The sequence below is a fragment of the Ictalurus punctatus genome, chromosome 25, assembly GCF_001660625.3.
Source record: "Ictalurus punctatus breed USDA103 chromosome 25, Coco_2.0, whole genome shotgun sequence".
In the NCBI taxonomy this organism is placed as follows: domain Eukaryota; kingdom Metazoa; phylum Chordata; class Actinopteri; order Siluriformes; family Ictaluridae; genus Ictalurus; species Ictalurus punctatus.
The window spans coordinates 15,889,629-15,908,288 of NC_030440.2; the positions used below are offsets into that span (position 1 = coordinate 15,889,629).

General features: G+C 41.5%; 2 protein-coding genes across 2 annotated transcripts; both read right to left on the reverse strand.

Annotated features, from left to right (window-relative positions):
* Positions 1-1,556: 1,556 nt before the first annotated feature.
* On the reverse strand, positions 1,557-11,472 carry nus1 (NUS1 dehydrodolichyl diphosphate synthase subunit). Its single transcript, XM_017455965.3, has 5 exons — positions 10,906-11,472; positions 7,651-7,779; positions 6,571-6,723; positions 5,037-5,136; positions 1,557-3,076 (listed from the first exon to the last, which is right to left on the reverse strand). The coding sequence occupies exons 1-5, from the start codon at positions 11,270-11,272 to the stop codon at positions 2,986-2,988; spliced, it is 840 nt and encodes a 279-aa protein (XP_017311454.1). The 5' UTR covers positions 11,273-11,472; the 3' UTR covers positions 1,557-2,985.
* A 1,119-nt stretch (positions 11,473-12,591) lies between these two features.
* On the reverse strand, positions 12,592-17,704 carry LOC108257860 (nephrocan). Its single transcript, XM_017455963.3, has 3 exons — positions 17,452-17,704; positions 13,776-14,677; positions 12,592-13,309 (listed from the first exon to the last, which is right to left on the reverse strand). The coding sequence occupies exons 1-3, from the start codon at positions 17,647-17,649 to the stop codon at positions 12,907-12,909; spliced, it is 1,503 nt and encodes a 500-aa protein (XP_017311452.1). The 5' UTR covers positions 17,650-17,704; the 3' UTR covers positions 12,592-12,906.
* Positions 17,705-18,660: the final 956 nt, after the last annotated feature.

Consider the following 18,660-nt stretch of genomic DNA (forward strand, 5'->3'; position numbering starts at 1 on the left):
GGTCGGCCATGATACAGCGCCCCCTGGAGCAGAGAGGGTTAAGGGCCTTGCTCAAGGGCCCAACCGTGGCAGCTTGGCAGTGCTGGGGTTTGAACCCCCCACCTTCCAATCAGTAACCCAGAGCCTTAACCACGAAGCCACCACTGCACTCTCCTTCGTCTGCCTTTTGAGTCTGGTTCCACTCAAGGTTTATTTCCTCAGCGCGGTCAAAATCTGATGTAGTCTGATGACTGTAAAGCTGCTTTGTGGCAATCTCTATCGATAAAAGCGCTTTACAAGTCGTCTGAAGATTGAGCGCAACCAGAAAAACCAAGTAAACTCCGCAATAGTCGGAGAAGCTCGCAATTTTTCAAAATGACCGCAGATTCTGTCCGAGACACGTCGCGAGACGTCATCAGGACACGCGTTCAGCCGAAGCCCTCTTCAATCCCCGTGCGTCAAACACGGGTGCATCTAAAAGGTCTCGTTTACCAACAAACGTCACTGCGGAAGAGCACGCGAAACGGTCTCATGAAGTTGCGATTTTGCCAATTCGGGTGGTTTTCTGAAAAAATGAACAGCACAAACGAACTCTCGCAAGTCGCATCGCACGTTTTTGAAAAAAGGACACAGCAAAATACAGCGTTTTTGACCGCAACGATCTCAAAAAACGTCTCTGAAATCCTGTACGGACTGAGAAACCCCACCTGTTCACAAACACATTGTGCAATATTTTGGTTAGATTTCATTTTATTCAAATGTTCTTCCACTGCAAAAAAAAAAACAAAACAACAAAAACCAAAAAAACAAAAACCCCCACACATCATGTATGCACTATCTCCTATTATAGGATTACAATAAACCAAATATAACATTTTTACACATATTTCTAGACACGTTTTATTATTTTTAAGATCTACGTTTTCAATTTGCTGATCATTTAGCTTCTTTCTAAAAAAAATAAACATAAAAATTAGCTTCATCTTCTGAAAATAGAACAAGACTACTTCAAGCGTGAAATGAATCAACATGTCTGGGTTTAACAATCTCAGATCTGGCGTCTCGTGATCTTCTAATAAGAAATACGAGATCATTTCTACAGTGTTTCACAGTATTCAATTCAATGTTATGTGTATTGCAGCTTAACAGAAACATATAAACACGGGATGGAGATTTTAAGTGTGTGAGTTTATCCCTATTGAGCGAGCCGGTGGTGAGGAAAAACTCCCTAAGATGATATGAGGAAGAAACCTTGAGAGGAACCGGACTCGGAAGGGAACCCGTCCTCATCTGGGACATGACGGATAGTGTGAGAGTAAAAGAAAGTTCGTTATGGTTTAAACATGAAGTCTGCTCCACTGTTCACTAAAGGAGACCCGAGTGTAAAACTGCATGTTGTAATAACAGTCGTCGTAGCAACCGTAGTCCCAGCAACCACAGCGAGGACGTCCATGTGGAATTGAGGTCCAAAACCATTTCCATGGTGCTTCAAGCGCTACCATCCTCAGCAATCTCCAGGCTGTAGCCTCCAAACAGTATTTCGCTTGCTGTAGTAATAACCCAGAACTCACGCTGTGTTTAGGTTTTCAGTAACATTTATTAAGCGTTCACACTGGACACGATTACATCAACCCTCGTATACAATAAATGAATAAATACACTGCTCGGTTTAAGACTTCTCCAAACAAATGGTAAGATACTCGTTTGTCTGTGAGCCTCTGAGGTTAGCAGTACGGTGTAAAATTCTCTCCACAACACAGCCGATCCACGTTCACGTCCACGTCTTCGGTTTGTCCCTCGGGTTTGCGGATTAGGAGAGGGCGATATGACGACGCCATAAAGGTGTGGATGGCATGAATACTCTTACAACAACCAACTCTTTAGTGTTACTTCCAGTAACAAGTCTGGATGTTAAAATGTTTCTGCCTGTTGTGTTTTTTTTCATTGTGTATATATCATTCGTTATACATAAAAAAACAAAACAAAAAAAACAAAAACGCTTGACTTCTCATATTGGGGTGCTGGATTTAGTTATTTATTTATTTTTATAGTGTTCCTACTTTAACATTGTATATTTTTGCCATATCACCCACACCTAATAGGCATGTACTTGATTTATTTTTAAAAAATGAACGTATTTACGAAGTACATGGTTGGACGGAGAATTAACGTGAAACGTGACTGAATTAAAAAACAAACAAACAAACAAACAAAACAGTACAGTATATGATCATAAACAATTTTGCTATCAATTGTAAATCAAAGTCAAGTTTGAATTTTTTGTACAATCAGTGGCCTATACACACACACACACACACAGACAGTACAACACACACACACACACACACGCAAGCAAGCAAGCATGCGCACGTTTCCATTTAAAACACTTCACATGCTCCCTCTGGTCCACGCGCTCGTATCGTTCGTTCCCGATTCGCTCCGACTGCAGCGGATCGGTTCTAAGTCATTAATGAGTTTCCTTGTAATGCATACTGCTGAGATGTTGTGACGTTTGACTGGTTTTCCCATCGTAAAGTTCCTGTTTGTCGGTGCACGGTGCTGGCTGACTCAGCGGCCCACGCTACAGCACTCACACACACACACACACACACCACGAGGACAAAACAGGACGAAGTGTGATACTGAAACTTACACCATATTGCTAACCGCATCTCTGGAGCCGCTCACGGATGAATGGACGTTCTGCTCTGTGTACACATAGCAGCAGGGCAGGCGTGCTTGCGCTCTCGCTCGCTCTCTCTCTCACACACACACACACACACACACACACACACACACACACACACTTACTCATTCACTCACACAGAGCCTTGGTGTACAGGGTCAGAACCGGGCCGTGTGTTGTGAAGGAGAGATGCTGATGCTCAGCTGCGTGTTTTGTAAACATAAGAGAGCGCGAGAGAGAGAGAGAGAGCGAGAGAGAAAAAGAGAGGGCATCTCTCTCTCTCTCGGATTTCTTCAGTTCAGGTTTTTTGGAGGCCTCGCTCACTTGCCCAGTCGCTGCTCGCAGGTTGAGTAACGCCGAAGAGCGCAGAGGAAGTCGTCGTAAGAGACGTCTTTGTGGGAAGGCAAGGAGCTGCACGGAAGACAGACAGACGTCCGTCAGTAATCGTAATGGTCGAGTTTCATCATTAGAAATAAAACTATTACACACCCATACAGAAAGACAACGAGATAGGCTTCCTAATTTCTGTTGAAGTCAACTGTTTCAATCTAGATTAGCGTGTAAGGCAGAAAAGAAGAAGAAAAGCTGTCCATCAACTTCCAGTTCTGTCTTTTGTCCCTTCATGAAATTTATACTTTGACTGGATTAAGTTTGCTTAATCTATTTACTTCTACTCGCTCCTTTATTACAACAGCTACCGTATAAAATGTGTGTCAGGGACGTGGGCTCGAATAAATGAGCCCCGCTGGACGTTATTTCATGGAGAAGTGTAAGCTACAAAGAAATCAGCCCCAGCGTCGCTTCTTCATACACGTGCCTTATTTTCTTTTCTTTCTTACGCCTGCCGGTGATGCTGTTGTTTTGGACGCCAAGAGAGATAACAATATCCATCCGTTTTCCATACCGCTTATGGTACTCAGGGTCACGGGGGAACTCGGAGCACAAGACAGGGGACACCCTGGACAAGGTGCCAACCCATCACAGTTTGGAATTGCTAATCAGCCTACAACGCATGTCTTTATACTGGGGGAGGAAACCTGAGTACCCGGAGGAAACCCCCAAAGCACGGGGAGAATATTAAGCCATTAAGCCACTTTAAAATATCCACTTTAAGTCATTTCTTAACAGAAAAAAATAAGACAGATGTTTTTTTTCCTCCTCTGAAAGAAAGGGAGAGCGTAGCTCCTCTAATCCCTCTACACACACTCTACGCCTTGCATGTAGTGTTCAACTGATTCTTCACACACATAAAAACCCCCACACTATTTCCCCAAATAACATTTCTATATTTAATGTTCCTGGTGTATTTTTAATGTTATTAACTGTATCCTAAAAAGGATATGAAATGTGAGCTGCACTAAGGAGGATGCACCAGCACGGATATTAAGGACAAGGAGACCATTTGTTTCGAGTCTCTAATGACTGAATATCTGCGCTTTTTTTTTTTTTTGCATGTCTGCACTGTTTAGGGTTTGGAAATACACCATCAGGAACTATAAACGTACATAGACTTGGACGTCGAGGTCCATATTGATCCCGGAAGTGAAAAATAAAGGATGCTATACAAGATCCAGAAGAAAAAAAAAAAAGGTGATACATCGCCATCAAGTGGACATTCAGGGAAACGCCTGCAACGTTATGGTTTAGAAATAAGACGCACTGAGCAAAATATGAAGCCTTAACAAATCATTAGAAAAGAAACGTCTGGATAGGCTTCATCTGTGTTTTTACAAAGCTCAGCACGTGACAAATCAGTAAACGACTCGTTATGCGTTCTTTATGTAGAATCTATTAAAACTGTAACCTGACCGCTAAACGGATTCGTTATTATGTACAGAATTTATGCACCGCTACTGAAGATAGAAGAAATTTAATTCAGTAAATGATAAACACTAAACAAAGAAATAAGCACCTGAACGTAATCACACTGTGCTTATTGCATGAGGAAAAACACACTCCCGTGAACACACAGATGGAGTTATCAGACTAATCCGACTAAGTAGGGAGGATTGGGGGCGTGAGCGTAGGGATCAAACCCGTTCCTCCAAGTTAAAATATAAATATCATAAAAGTGCCACCTAGTAATGGCTAAAACTTTATATCAGGGTATAATATAATGTCACTTAAATATGATTTCACAAGGGTCACATTTATTAACTGATATTTTCCTAATATTTGATTCCTTGTTGAACAAATAAATCCCAACTGAATTTAATGTTTGCACTGTATTTTATTAAATCCAATTTCTAGGACACGTATACTTTATAAACACTGCTTTATTATTAACGGCTGTAAAAAGAAAGCCTTTCTAGAAATAGACGCAAGAGTACGGTCGGTTTGGGTTCACCCGTGCTCTTTGAGCGATACTCACATGAACTCTGTTAATCTGATGTGCCAGGGCAGGAAGCCAAGCGTGCTCTCCACTGGGCCGAACTTCAGCACCAGCTCGGGGTCGGGGATGTTCTTTGACTCTGGGGAGAGAGAAAAGAGAAATTAAAAATGAGTAAATCTATGCGTGAGATGGAAAATTAGCAGCAGTAGGAGCTCTGTCCTACACGCAGATGATCACAGAGTCTTCTTCAACACGACGGCTGCGCAGCTGCAGGGTCAGAGAGGGACGGCGAGAGAGCATTGAACATCTGCTGGTGCTTCTCTAGGCAAGAAAAGCATCTTCTGGATAGCGTCAGTGTTAGCGCTTATGGCACTGGGCTGCTGGGAAAGTCGAAAGGTCGCGAGTTCAAACTCTGAGGTCACTAAGCTGTCACACTGTTTTGTCCTTCAGCAAGAGCGTTATGCCTCATCCGCTCGGCTGTATCCTGTCTGTATCGCAAGACCATCTGGATGAAAGCGTGAGGTAAATGTGAATGGAAATTAATCTGCAGCAGTTACAAACTTTATCACAGCAGCAGATACTGTACATATGCGCACCCCCCCCCCCCAAAAAAAAAAACAAACAAAAAAAAAACTCTACTGGTAGTGTCGATATGATCTGTTAATAATCCCAGTGAGAGCTCAATCGATTTGGCCAATTTGAATGAAATTCCCGTCTAATTGAACGAGGCGAATAACGTTCTTCTAAATAGAAGAATATTAGCCATGTACAACCTTTGTGTCTGATTATTTTCACCATCAGAATTTGTGTGTGTGTGTTTTTATTTACTTTAATAAATACTAAAGTAAATAAAAGAAATACAGCCAAACGGAACCAAAAAGTAACGCTCCAAATAAGAGATACAAATAGAGACAGCCAAAATGAATTAAAAACACTTCAAATAACACCACAAAATTGGTCAGCGTTAGTTTTTATTTCGCCTCTAGAGGCCGCTCTCGTACGGTATAACGACGGCGGACCCCTCGCAGCCACTCCGCAAACGGGAAACACACTCGGACACTGGATTTTTGCCGATAACCGATGGTTCCAGCGATCGGTTATCGGTGCTGATAAATCGGCAAAACCGATGAATCGTTCGAATTCTGGTGTAGACAGGATACAATTGAGCAAGTGAGGGTTGAGGCTCCTACTCAAGGAAGCTTCAGGAACTCTCAACCTTCTGATCAGTACCCCAAAGCCTTAACAGCTTTTAATATTCACCAGACGTTCAATGAGGATGCAGAAAGTGTACATGTTTATAAAAAAAAAAAAAAAAAAAAAAAAAAAAAAAAAAAAAAAAAAAAAAAAAAAACCTAAAAAAACAACACCCGCACAACGCTCTAAGCTAAACACTCCGACTCGACTCACACGCTCCTCGTCGTTATGGTACCGCTGCTTCTTGCTCAACTTAAACCAATATCATCGTCATGCTAAATAAAGATCTTCAGATCAGCATCAGAACCCGTAGGAACTAGAACCTGACACGGTTGTGTGTATTTCAGTTGAAACACGTTGCTGTGTAGTGACCTCTCACCTCGCAGTAAGGAGTCCAGCACGGAGACGGTGATGTCTTTGGACGTGCTCTCTTTCTGTTCCACGGCCTTACACAGCTGCTGCGCCGCTCGCACGATACCGAGCTTCCCGTCATCCGGAGACCAGACCTTTACCACCGTCTGGCACCATGACACTACACACACACACACACACACACACAATCACTGAGTCACCATTATTAAACATACTATCCAATTACTTTTAGCGAAACAGATCTCATTAAAAGACATTTAATTAAACAATCTACATTACATACAGCACAGTAGGACTCGTGAACGTCAGACTCTTCGCTTATTTTGCATCCGTTTTTAAAATACATGTCAAAACTTTGCTCTGCGATTTCCCGCACAGAATTTCAGAGGGAACAAAATGGTTTCCGAGCGAGCTAGTTCTAGTTTCGCCCTGACTGTGAATAGCAAACAACATTTTAAAAACGTATCCTGTTAGACCGTTATTTTATTAACGGTTGCTACGTTTCTTTTTAGAAAGGAGACCGTAGTTTGCCCTCTTTGCTTTATCGTTTTCGTGCGGTTTATTTTATGTAAGTTTATTCCCAAGATCTCACACGGTGCTACTAGAACCGTATCACTTTTTCGTCTTCTTGAGTTTTGTTCAGCTTGACCACCGTTTCAGACGACTATTAAATCGAGAGGATTAGACCTGAGATACCCGTGGCTACCCATTTCAAACTCATTATCTAGGAAGTTCCTCAAGGACAGCCATTATAGGAGGTGGGATCTAAACAGCACTATTCTGTACACGTGAGCACAGGTGATTGGCTAGTGTGACTCTGATTGAAGGGAGGAGTGGAAAGCATAGCTGATTTTCCCTCTATTGAGATTCCCAGCCACATCATTCAGATACAACAATGACTCTCGAAAGGACGCTGAAAGAATCAAGGCGACCGTTTGAACGATTTTCGCGGACACGCCCGTCGGTTCTGGTATTTTGCGGGCTGGTATGTTGAAAAGAAATCGTTTGAGGAACGATGCTTGAGGCGAGTCCGTGACGAGCTTTTCAGGTGGAACCTGTTCGAGTGATTTGGGGTGTTGGGACTCACCTTTTTCCTGTGCATCTGTGCCATTATTCAGGAACTCCGCCGAGTACTTGCAGCTTTCCGAGCCCAGGAGCTCCTTCTGCTGCTTGATGATCTCCTCCGTCAGTCTGGAGCTGTTCCTCCTGAACACACCTGAAGAACAAAGGCGAGGTCGGTGCTGTAAAACAAAAGTCCTAAAGCACCCATTCAAGATCACAGAAGAACGGACACTATGCGGCGAGGCGCTCAGTCATCTTTCAGCCACTGAAAGGAGATAAGCCGGTTTAGCAGCCATCGGGTTTTAACACACACGCCCACACATACACTATTCCCTCAGCCTGTGTGCCGGTTCCTGTCTCTGATTCTGGCATCAGGGCTGGGCTTATTAAATCTCGAATTGCTTAATCTCAAGTTAAATCCAGGCTGCAGTTCAACCCTGAACACACACACACACACACACACACACACACACACACACACACACACACACACACACACACAGCATGTCGAAATATTCCCAAACTGAGCGCTATTTCTACGTCCAGATTTCTGTAAAGCTGTTTTGTGGCAATTTCCATTGTTAAAAGTGCGAAACATATGAAACCGAATTGAGTTCAACTGCTCATTCGTGTAATAATCCAATCAGCCAATCACGTAGCAGCAGCAGAATTTAGAAAACCATGCAGATACGGATCAAGAGCTTCAGTTAATTCAGTTCGCATCAGATATCCAAAAGAAGTTAAAAAAAAAAAAAGCACGATCTCAGTGACTTTGACCGTGGCATCAAAAGTCTCTCTCTCTCTCTCTCTCACACACACACACACACACACACACACACACACACACACACACACACACACACACCAGTTTCTACAGATTACGCAGAATGGTGCAGAAAACAAAAAACATCCGGTTCTGCGAGAACGGGAAGGCTACAGTAACTCGATAAGCACGCCGTGAACAGAAAAGCATCTCAATACATCAAACCCGGAAGTGAATAGGTTCAACCAAACTGGACATCTGAAAATTTATAAATAAATAAATAAATAAATAAATAAATAAATAAATCCCATATCTGAGTTTGGTTTGCAATAAGAACACACCCTCTCAGTGCTGTGTCTCGAATGGGTTTCAACCCAAGTACCTGGACACGCTGGCAGCTACAGCTCTGCACTTCCTACTCTATGATTCCAAGGGCAATAAAACGTTTACAAGCTGCCAGCGTACACAGGTTTACGGATGGAGACGGGTCAGCAAAAGCCGCTTCACGTGTTTAACAACGGATTAAACATTTTCTGCCAAATTAACCTAACAGACATAGCTCGCCATGAATCCCAAAACAACACAGTGAATGTGGTGTAATCACTCCACATACTGTAATACAATCCATTCTTCAACCCCAATGCCAAAAAAGTTGGGACGCTGTGAGAAATGTAAATAAAAACAGAAGGCAATGATTTGCAAATCTCATCTCACAAACCAAGATATTTTTCACAAACGAACATGGAAAACATATCGAATGTTTAAACTGAGGAAATGTACCATTTTAAGAAAACATTAAGGTGATTTTGAATTTGATGGCCGCAACACGTCTCGAAAAAGTTGGGACGGGGGCAACGAAAGGCTGGAAAAGTAAGTGTTAATAAAAAGAAACAGCTGGAGGAACATTTTTCAACTAATTAGGTTAATTGGGAACAGGTCAGTAAGATGATTGGGAATAAAAAGAGTATTTCAGAGAGGCAGAGGCTCTCAGAAGTAAAGATGGGATGGAATCTGGACGGAAGCAGACGTTGCTCTAAAACCTGCATATACCTTTCAACATTGATGTCGCCTTTCCAGATGTGCAAGCTGTCCATTCCAAGATACCCTAAGATACTCTTTTTATATCATCTTACTGACCTGTTCCCAATTAACCTCCAGCTGTTTCTTTTTAGTAACACTTATTTTGCCAGTCTTTCGTTGCCCCCATCCCGACTTTTTCGGTTGCTGCCATCAAATTCAAAAATACCTTATATTCCCCTTAAAACGGTACGTTTCCTCAGTTTAAACATTTAATGTGTTTTCAATGTTCTATTGTGAATAACGTACGGGTTTTATGAGATTTGAAAATCACTGCATTGTTTTTATTTACATTTTACACAGCGTCCCAACTTTTTTCGGAATTGGGGTTGTAACAAACACGTTTCTGTTCATGAGAGTCCAGTTCCTCCACAATTTTATCAGATTTTATTTTTGCGTTATCTCATACACCGGTCATCATTCCGGTTGTATTTGTTCATGCCCGTTTATAGCATGACGTCAAGGTGTAAAGTCACAAGCTCATAATTACCTACATGTTTCTGACGATTCTGACAGTTGAGGGACTTTTATTGACCAATCTGTGTTTGAAAGTTTAATAACATTTACCTTGGCAAAGTCGCCGTGCGAATAAACGAACATTCACGTCGTATTAGACGCATCCGATTAAATGCGTGCATGTGTGAGTGGTCATGTTCTTATTTCATTAGACAAGTATCATGACATCATCATTCATCTTCAGTAAGCTATTTATCCTAGTCAGGATGGACTGTGATGGATCCCGAGACGCTCCCTCCCGGGAACGAGGTAGGAATACACCCTGAATTGGGTCGGATGGCAGTTCGTACACAGACAAACTCACACCTAGGACCAATCTAGCGTAGCCAATCTACCTCCGGAGGAAACCCACAGAGGAACGTGTGAAAGTCCACACAGACGTTAACCCGAGCTCAGGGTCAAACCAAGGACCCTGGAGCGCTTACGTTATCATAAAACAGTCATATTTTAAAGACTAGATTATCATTAAGTGAAAATATCAAACAGATGAAGGCTCCAAACAGGACACAGATTGATATTAAGTTTTGCTATGAATTTTTTATGTATTAATATTACTGTAGTAGTAGTAGATGTTATTGTTATTTATTATTATTATTTTCTTCAGTTCCCCTAGAGAATGTCATAATGCTGACAAAGTGTTGCTTGCTGAGAAAAATCTGGAAAAACCCAAAAGAAGAAGTGTGATGACAAACAGGGCACCTGACCGCCTCAAACACGGGGCGCGTCTCAAATCGAACAGCTAGTCCACTATGTAGGGCGCAACAGCTTTGACTCCATATTAAAACCAGTGCACCTATAGAGGGAATACTGAGCCGTTTAGGATGCGGCCCACTTCTCTCGTTCATTTCTTCTTACAATTTATTATCTGCTACAGTATTAATACAAAGCACTTTTCTTTCTTTTGTAATTTTTATTTTTTTTTACCTTCGTTATCATACACGCTGACATAAGAGATGCCCAGCGCCATACACCACACCACCACGTTAGCGATGTCGGTGTACTGCGCCTCCTCCTCCGCGACCAGCAGCCCGACGTGCAGCGGCAGCTTCTCCAGAGCCTTCCCGTCCGTCAGCACCCGACACCGTCGTATCGGTCGCTTCCCCGCTGCGGTTCCGAGCTTCTTCTGATTAGCAAAGCCGAGCGCTAACGGGAGCAGCACGGCAGCCGCGGCTCGTCTCCATAGCAGCCAGGTGCGCTTCCACGCGCGCGCTTGGAACCAGGACACCGCCGCGCGCTGAAGCTGGAGGAGTACGTGCAAGACTCGCCACACCAACTCATACACTAATGCCATAATTCAATATTAAAAAATCTATATTATAATAATAATAATAGCAGTTTTAAATTCCCTAATTAGATTTCGAAGAACCCCGCATTGCTGAAGTCGGTGTTTAATAAGCAGCGAGCGCTAATCGAGCCGGTAACGAGCCATTCGGTTACTGCCAACACCTCAAACTGCCGGCCGCCATTTTGTTAAACCTTTACACTTTGAACTCGCCGAGTTACGCGTAGCGTTCTGATTGGTCAACCACCGGAAATTCAAGTCTCGAGGAGGCAAGAGGAAAGCTTCCTGATTCTTTAAATGAGACAGTCAGATTTTATTAATTAATTTTTTTTAAATACGAGATTGTAGCTGTGCCTTTAAGCAGAAACCACACACTAACCAACTAACTAACAGCTACTCTTCTTCTTCTACTACTAAAAGAAACAACAACAACAACAACAACAATAATAATAATAATAATAATAATAGCCTTAAATATATCTAAAAATATATTTAGATCTACTAGGCCTATTTGTTTAATATGGGCTTAAATCTTACAGAGGATGGACAGTGGGAAAAACTCATATAATAACAAAAACAATAACAACTACTACTATTAAATAATAATAATAACAACAACAACTACTACTACTACTACTACTACTACTACTAATAATAATAATAATAATAATAATAATAAAAACAACTACTACTAATAATAACTCATCCATCTTTTTTACCACTTATCCTACAGGTACATGGGGAACCTGGAGCCTATCCCAGGAAGCATGGAGCACAAGGCGGGGTACACCCTGGACAGGGTGCCAATCAATCGCAGGGCACATTCACATACACACTCACACACCCATTCATACACTACGGACACTTTGGACATGCCAATCAGCCTACCACACAAGTCTTTGGACTGTCGGAGGAAACCCGAGTACCCGGAGGGAACCCCCGCAGCACGGGGAGAAACACGCAAACTCCGCACACACAGGGCCACGACTCTGGAGGTGTGAGGTGAACGTGGTAACCACTAAGCCACCATGCGCCATAATAATAGTAGTAGTAGTAGTAATAATAGTAGTAGTAATAATAATAATAACAACAACAACAGCTACTACTAACAACATTAACAACAATGTTATTATAAGTGCTTATACTAACAACAGGCGTTTACTTTGCTCATACACTGATAATTTAATATAAAGTCACATGATATTTTTTATGAAGATATAAAGAGCAAGATTTAAACATTTTCCATTTATTCATAAGAATGTAAGGTAAAGAAGTAAATAACAGTAGGGCCAATAAAAAACAGAACACCAAATAATGTATACATGATATAACAAAATGTACAAAATTATTTATTTAGTAATGTAATGTGGAATAATGCGTAGAAAAAAAGAATTTAAGTAGAGTTACAGTAATAAGATCTGTGGCGTCCTCTGGTGGTTCAATGGGTTACTGTAGGTGAAGTCTTAAACCTGGTCAATCTAGAGTCTAGACTTTAGAATAATAATAAAAAAAATAACACACTAAAAATGCATTACATACACTCGGATACATAGTGACGGGGAAAAAATCCCTGTACTGTATAAAAAGTGAACTGCACATTGTAATTCTAACATTTACTGAACTTTCTGTTTTTATTCTGCATATTAAAAGTCATAGTCATCGTACTCCTCATTGTCTGTGTTTACTGTGTGGCTTTCTGGTAAGAAGTCTCTGTTCTGCTCCTCACACGTCTCTTGGGCCATGATGTATGCTTGCCAAATGTCCAGTGATGAATGGACAGGTTCAGTGCAAAATTCTGTGCTTATATCCACATCCCGAGCCAGCAGCGCTCTTTTGACCTTGAGGAGCTCGCATGTGCAGTTCCACAGGTTTCCCTCTAGGTATAGAGTCTTCAGTCTGGGGAGAAGGTTCATGGCAGCCAGCGAGGAGAGCCGGTTGTTGCGCAGATTCAGCACTCGAAGCCGCTTGAGGGGCTTCAGGGCGCGGTCCTGAATTGTGGTAATGTGGTTACCTTTCAGATCCAGGCGTACTAGTGATTCAGGGAGCCTAGAGAGGGCACAAAGGTCAGCACAAAGGTCAGTGATAGACGACATGATGTTGGGTGGATTCTGTAAAAATTTGCACTAACCAACAACAGTGTATGTCTGAGTATCACTCTTGCTTTAGCGTTTAAACCTGTACCTGGATCCTGTAGATCACCTAAGAGCTGCTGCTATAATCATAAAGACTGTACTCTGTTCACTGAAGGACTCTTATTCACAATCTGATCATCCTGAACATCCTGCCATTACACTTAGTAGTGTTCAGCTTTAATTTTCTACACATGTACTCGTGCAACTAAACCAATAATGAGTCTCATGTATGCTCTTTCGTTTTCTCCCTCTACAAATTAGCAAGCTAACGACCCCATGTGGCTCTGTGGGGCTTCTGCTTGGCTGGAATGAAAACCTGCACCCACTCTGGCCCTTTCTGGATACGATTGCACACCTCTGGTCCAGATAATGAAACTGACCCATGTGGGATGGTGGAGAGGAGGTTCTGCTCCAGAGCCAGGTTGGTGAGGTGAACACAGTCCCTCAGAGCATTGGGTTCAAACTGTCGGATGGTGTTGTTCTCCAGAAAGAGATGTTTCAGGTGCCTCAGACCAGACAGCTGCTGATGGGTCACTTCCTGTATCTGATTCTGCCCACAGTCCACCTTCTCAAGTTTAGTCGACAGCCTGCTGGGCAGCAGTCTCAGCTGGTTACCTGCCAACTCCAACACGGTGAGATTGGGCAGCCGAAGACCGCCGTCTACAGACACCAGTCTGTTGTGGCATGCAGACAGAGTCGTTAGGTCACACAGTTGGGCCAGATCACGGCTTTTTAACAATCTGATCTGGTTTCTGTCCAGGTTCAGGTGAATCAAGGCTTGTGGGAGATTGTGAGGAACTTTGGTGAGAAGGTTTGAGGACAAGTCTAAAGTCTTTAGAAGGCCCAATGATGAGAAGAAAGCTGATGGGACTGATGAGATCTTATTATTCGCCAGACTAAACAAATTCAGCACGGGCAACCTGAGACTCCCCTGTAAGGTCTCAATTTTATTACCATCCAGATAGAGAAACTCCAGCTTTAGCAGTGCTGAGAGGATGTTGGCACGCACTGTGGTAATCATGTTATTCTGCAGATTTAGCACATGAAGTCGCTTCAGGCCATGCAGAGCAGACTCCTGCAGCACATGGATCCGGTTGTGACCCATGTGGAGGATCTCGAGGCTGGAGGGAAGACCACGAGGGAGGTGGCGCAGCTTGTTCTTCTGGAGATCCAAAGATTTTAAATGCTTCTGAGCCCTGAATGTGTTGGCGTCGACCTGCTCCACTCCACATGATGACAGGATGACTTCCTCAAGACCTGGCAAGCCAGACAATTCTCTACCCTAAGATGAAAAAACAAGTTTTAAATTCAGAGTTTGTAATTTTGGGTATTGAGACAACAATACAAAATGGCTGCATCCCAAATAATACACTTTACTGTGAATAGAGAACAAATTCAGACACTACATAAGACAAGACAACGTTGCTAATCAAAGGTTCTCCAAGGTAGTGTACACTCTTAAAAGTAGTTCCTCAAAGATTTTTTGGATGGTTAATGGTTCTGGCTTTCTTATTGGGTTCTCCTCAGAACCTTTTCTGAAAAGGAAAGCTTTGTTTCAGAAGGATGAACCCTTTTAGACCTGTAACTGTTACTTTAGCTTTACAATGACAGGATTCGTAACGACAGAGGTCAAAATAGTTTGTACATGTTACAAACTGCACATTTTGAAACATTTTGAAAGCATGTGGCAAAATGAAGAAACCTTAAGGAGGTTCTTCTGAATTTTCTAAGAGAAAATATTGGTTCCCACGTGTCCTTTGGCTCCTTGTCCTCCTTTCGTACTGAACTTCCCATTTCTTCACGCTAAATGAAGAGGTGTAAAGTTTTGGAAGTTATGTTACTTGGCATGCACTTAGCAGCTGCAGGTCTGAGGCAACTAGGGCTCAGTGATTTTTCTTAAGCATTGAGCTATGGATTGGAAGGTCATGAGGTCAAATCCCAGCACAACCAAGCTGCCATTGTTAGGCCCTTGAGCAAGTCTTTTAGCCCATGACTGCTCAGCTGTATCCTCTCTCGATTGTAAGTCACTTTGGATAAAAGCCGCATCCAAATGAAGTAAATGTAAGATCACCAGAGATAGCTCAATGTCAACATCACCATCTCCAAAAATCTGTATCTGTATATGGATTTAAACCAGACGTTTAAAATATTAACCCTACAGCTATGCCCCTGGAAACACTGGAAAACAGCGATGCGCACAGCTCATGCAATTATTATTATTGTTTGTACCTACCAGTGATATTTTACTGGTTCTTTTTCCCCAAAATAAAAAAACAACAATAATTAGTAGCCTAATTTCAACCACCATGACCCTGACCAGGCAGTTACTAAAGATGTTGATGAGGTTGGTCTTTATTTGAGCTTCATATCTGACCACTCGTTCATGTTTGCATGAAAGTAAAAAGCATCCTACTCGCTTGGGATCCCAGTCCTGATGCACACCACTACTCTCACTCAGATGGAAAATAAACTGTATACTGCACATCCTTTTCATATCTCTATTTGTATCCGTTTTCAATGTACAGTGTTGTGTGTTCATTTCGTATAATGTATGAGTATTTGGTTAGATGGATTAATAAAATAAAATATTTTTTTCAAATGATTTATTATTATATATTATCATACACATTTCCATAATGCATGTAAAATTTGAAGAGTTGGATAATGTTCATAAAATGATGTGATGAGGAGTTATATATTTTCTGTAGTTAAAGGTGGCACTGAAACGTTTGCGAATAATGTATATGCTGTACAGTCACAAGGAGCTGTTCTGTTTGTAATGGCATAAGTAAAAGATCCGAGTTGACTATCAACCAAATAACAACCAAGTAATTACAATTAAAAAACAAACAAAAAAACTAACAAGAAAAATATTTACCATATTTACTACATCAACTATTAAGCATAGCAAAAGTACTGTATGTGCACGTACTGTAATGAGAGTGTCGAGCCACACATGATTTTATGGAGATGCCAGTGATCCTGACCCTTTCTGCTCTCCGGACCTGCCTGATCCATCTGGACGCCCTACCTCTGGATGGAGCTCTCATCAACTGGAGGATTCAGCCTGGAGATTGCTGAGGATTGTACCGCTTGAAGTACCATGGGAATGGTTTTGGACCTCAGTTCCACATGGACATTCTCACTGTGGTTGCTGGGACTACGGTTGCTGCGATGGCCTTGGGACTGCAATTACCACCTGCAGTTTTGAACTCGGGTCTCCTTTAGTGAACAGTGGACTAGTTCAACAAACAGACTTCATGTAAAACCTTAATGAACTTTCTTTTACTCTCACACTATCCGTTGTTATGCAAGTGAGGACGGGTTTCCTTCTGAGTCCGGTTCCTCTCAAGGTTTCTTCCTCGTATCATCTCAGGGAGTTTTTCCTCACCACCGTCACCACCGGCTCGCTCGATAGGGATAAATTCACACACTTAAAATCTCTATCCTGTGTTTATATGTTTCTCTAAAGCTGCTTTGAGACAATGTCCGTTGTTAAAAGCGCTAAACAAACCAAATTGAATTGAGTTGAATTGAATGTAACGTAAAAAAACGTAATGGAGTTTTTTGCACTTATTGCTGTCTGATTAGCTGTTCTCATAAGAAATAGTGTATCTTGAGTTTGAGACGTTTTTGTGGTGTTGTTGTGCATTTTGGACGTGAAACGCGTGAAGTTTTAAAAAGTGAACATAAAGTAATTGAATATTTGTCAGTTCTATGTAGATAACCATGAGTGTTATATATCAGTGCCTTCCTGTTTGTTTGTTTGTTCTCTTTTTCAGAAAGATTAAAATACAGTATTTAGTCATAGTCTATTAGGACAAACACTTATATTACCTTATATATATATATATATATATATATATATATATATATATATATATATATATATATATATATATCCCATTACGAAACCATTAACATGTTTCAAATCAGCTACAGACTATCTGGTAGACCAGTACAATTCTTTACATTGAACCCATACAGAAAAGACCATTACAAAGCCACTAGTAACCAACAGAAGATTGTGACAAGGTGACAGATATTAAGCATTACCTTTATCTCCTTTATGTGGTTATATCCTAAGTTCAGTTTCCTCACGTCTCCTGCGATGCCCAAGGGTACAGACTGCACCCTATAACACTGCACAGACGCTGCCGGTTCACACACACATTTCTCTGGACATACATAGCTGCACACAGAGCTACGATTATAGAGCAGAGTGTAAAGGAGAACGTGAAGCATCCACATCATGGAGACATGACTCGGGCCACGTCAGTGCTGAAACAGCTTCCTGAGACCCGGAGGCTTAAATAGCTGATCTGCCAGTGAGAGAAGGACTCCTCTAGATTATCTGGAACAATGGCTCAGATCATTATCTCAGTTAGAAAACACCGACACGGAACTGGGATCTCAGTCGTAGATTGTCCTGTCTGTTTGCAGACGTGAGAAACTTGCTGATAAACTGTTTACAGCCCAATGCAATTTCCTCTGCTTAAGTACTTTTACTAAATGAGTTCCTTTAGTCACTAAAAAGAACAATCATTATTTGAAATGCTATTCTGAGGCACATAATAGTGTTTAGTCGTAATCATTTTGTATACAGTTTGCGTTTAAAGGTGGTGTTTTATGAAATTAGAAATGTGCCAGTACAATCTGAATTAAACATGTACAAAATTTAGTTCTTGAAATCCACATTCAAAGTTTCAAAAAATCCTACATTATTGCCTCGTTGTAGCTCCAATGGTGACAATCGAATCTGTGCTCTTTTGCTGTTCCCCAAATGTGGTGTTTTGAAAATCTGAGTCTGAATTTGAACTGGATTGTGCCACCAAAAATATAAATGTATTAACGTGTATTTTCTACACCTGATGGTTAAAAATGATACAGCTGAATTTGAATCCTTGCCCAAAATCATTCCGTCCAAAATGGTGCAAACTACAAAACATCACCTACAAATGCTAAAAATCAATGCATAAAGATTCAGATTTGTGCATTTTAAATTCAGCTTGGCACTGAAGAAAAATGTATGTGAATTAGTACTCAAATATTAAGAGCTCTCTTTTATTTATGGATTTTTATTTTTTTATTCTACTTTTGCAACAAATCTTAAGCAGTTAATTAAATCAGGGGCTCTCTGACTTTTTTTGACCCCATTTTAAGGCCTCGAAAATTCTCATGCATTAGTAAAGGGCGAGGAAAGAAAGGCCTCCACCCTCTGTCCATCCTGTCAGCACAATGTGCTGCTGATGAATAAATACTCCA

What these genes read in the sequence shown, in the direction of transcription:
- nus1 (XM_017455965.3), bottom strand. Translation starts at nt 11,272, where the DNA reads ATGGCATTAGTGTATGAGTTGGTGTGGCGAGTCTTGCACGTACTCCTC. An exon ending in CACAGATGCACAGGAAAAAG is followed by an intron (nt 6,724 to 7,650) that starts GTGAGTCCCAAC and finishes GTGTGTGTGTAG; the next exon opens with TGTCATGGTGCCAGACGGTG. An exon ending in GCTGGACTCCTTACTGCGAG is followed by an intron (nt 5,137 to 6,570) that starts GTGAGAGGTCAC and finishes CTCTCTCCCCAG; the next exon opens with AGTCAAAGAACATCCCCGAC.
- LOC108257860 (XM_017455963.3), bottom strand. Translation starts at nt 17,649, where the DNA reads ATGATGTGGATGCTTCACGTTCTCCTTTACACTCTGCTCTATAATCGT. An exon ending in ACCACATAAAGGAGATAAAG is followed by an intron (nt 14,678 to 17,451) that starts GTAATGCTTAAT and finishes TTTTCATCTTAG; the next exon opens with GGTAGAGAATTGTCTGGCTT. An exon ending in CTCTCCACCATCCCACATGG is followed by an intron (nt 13,310 to 13,775) that starts GTCAGTTTCATT and finishes TGCCCTCTCTAG; the next exon opens with GCTCCCTGAATCACTAGTAC.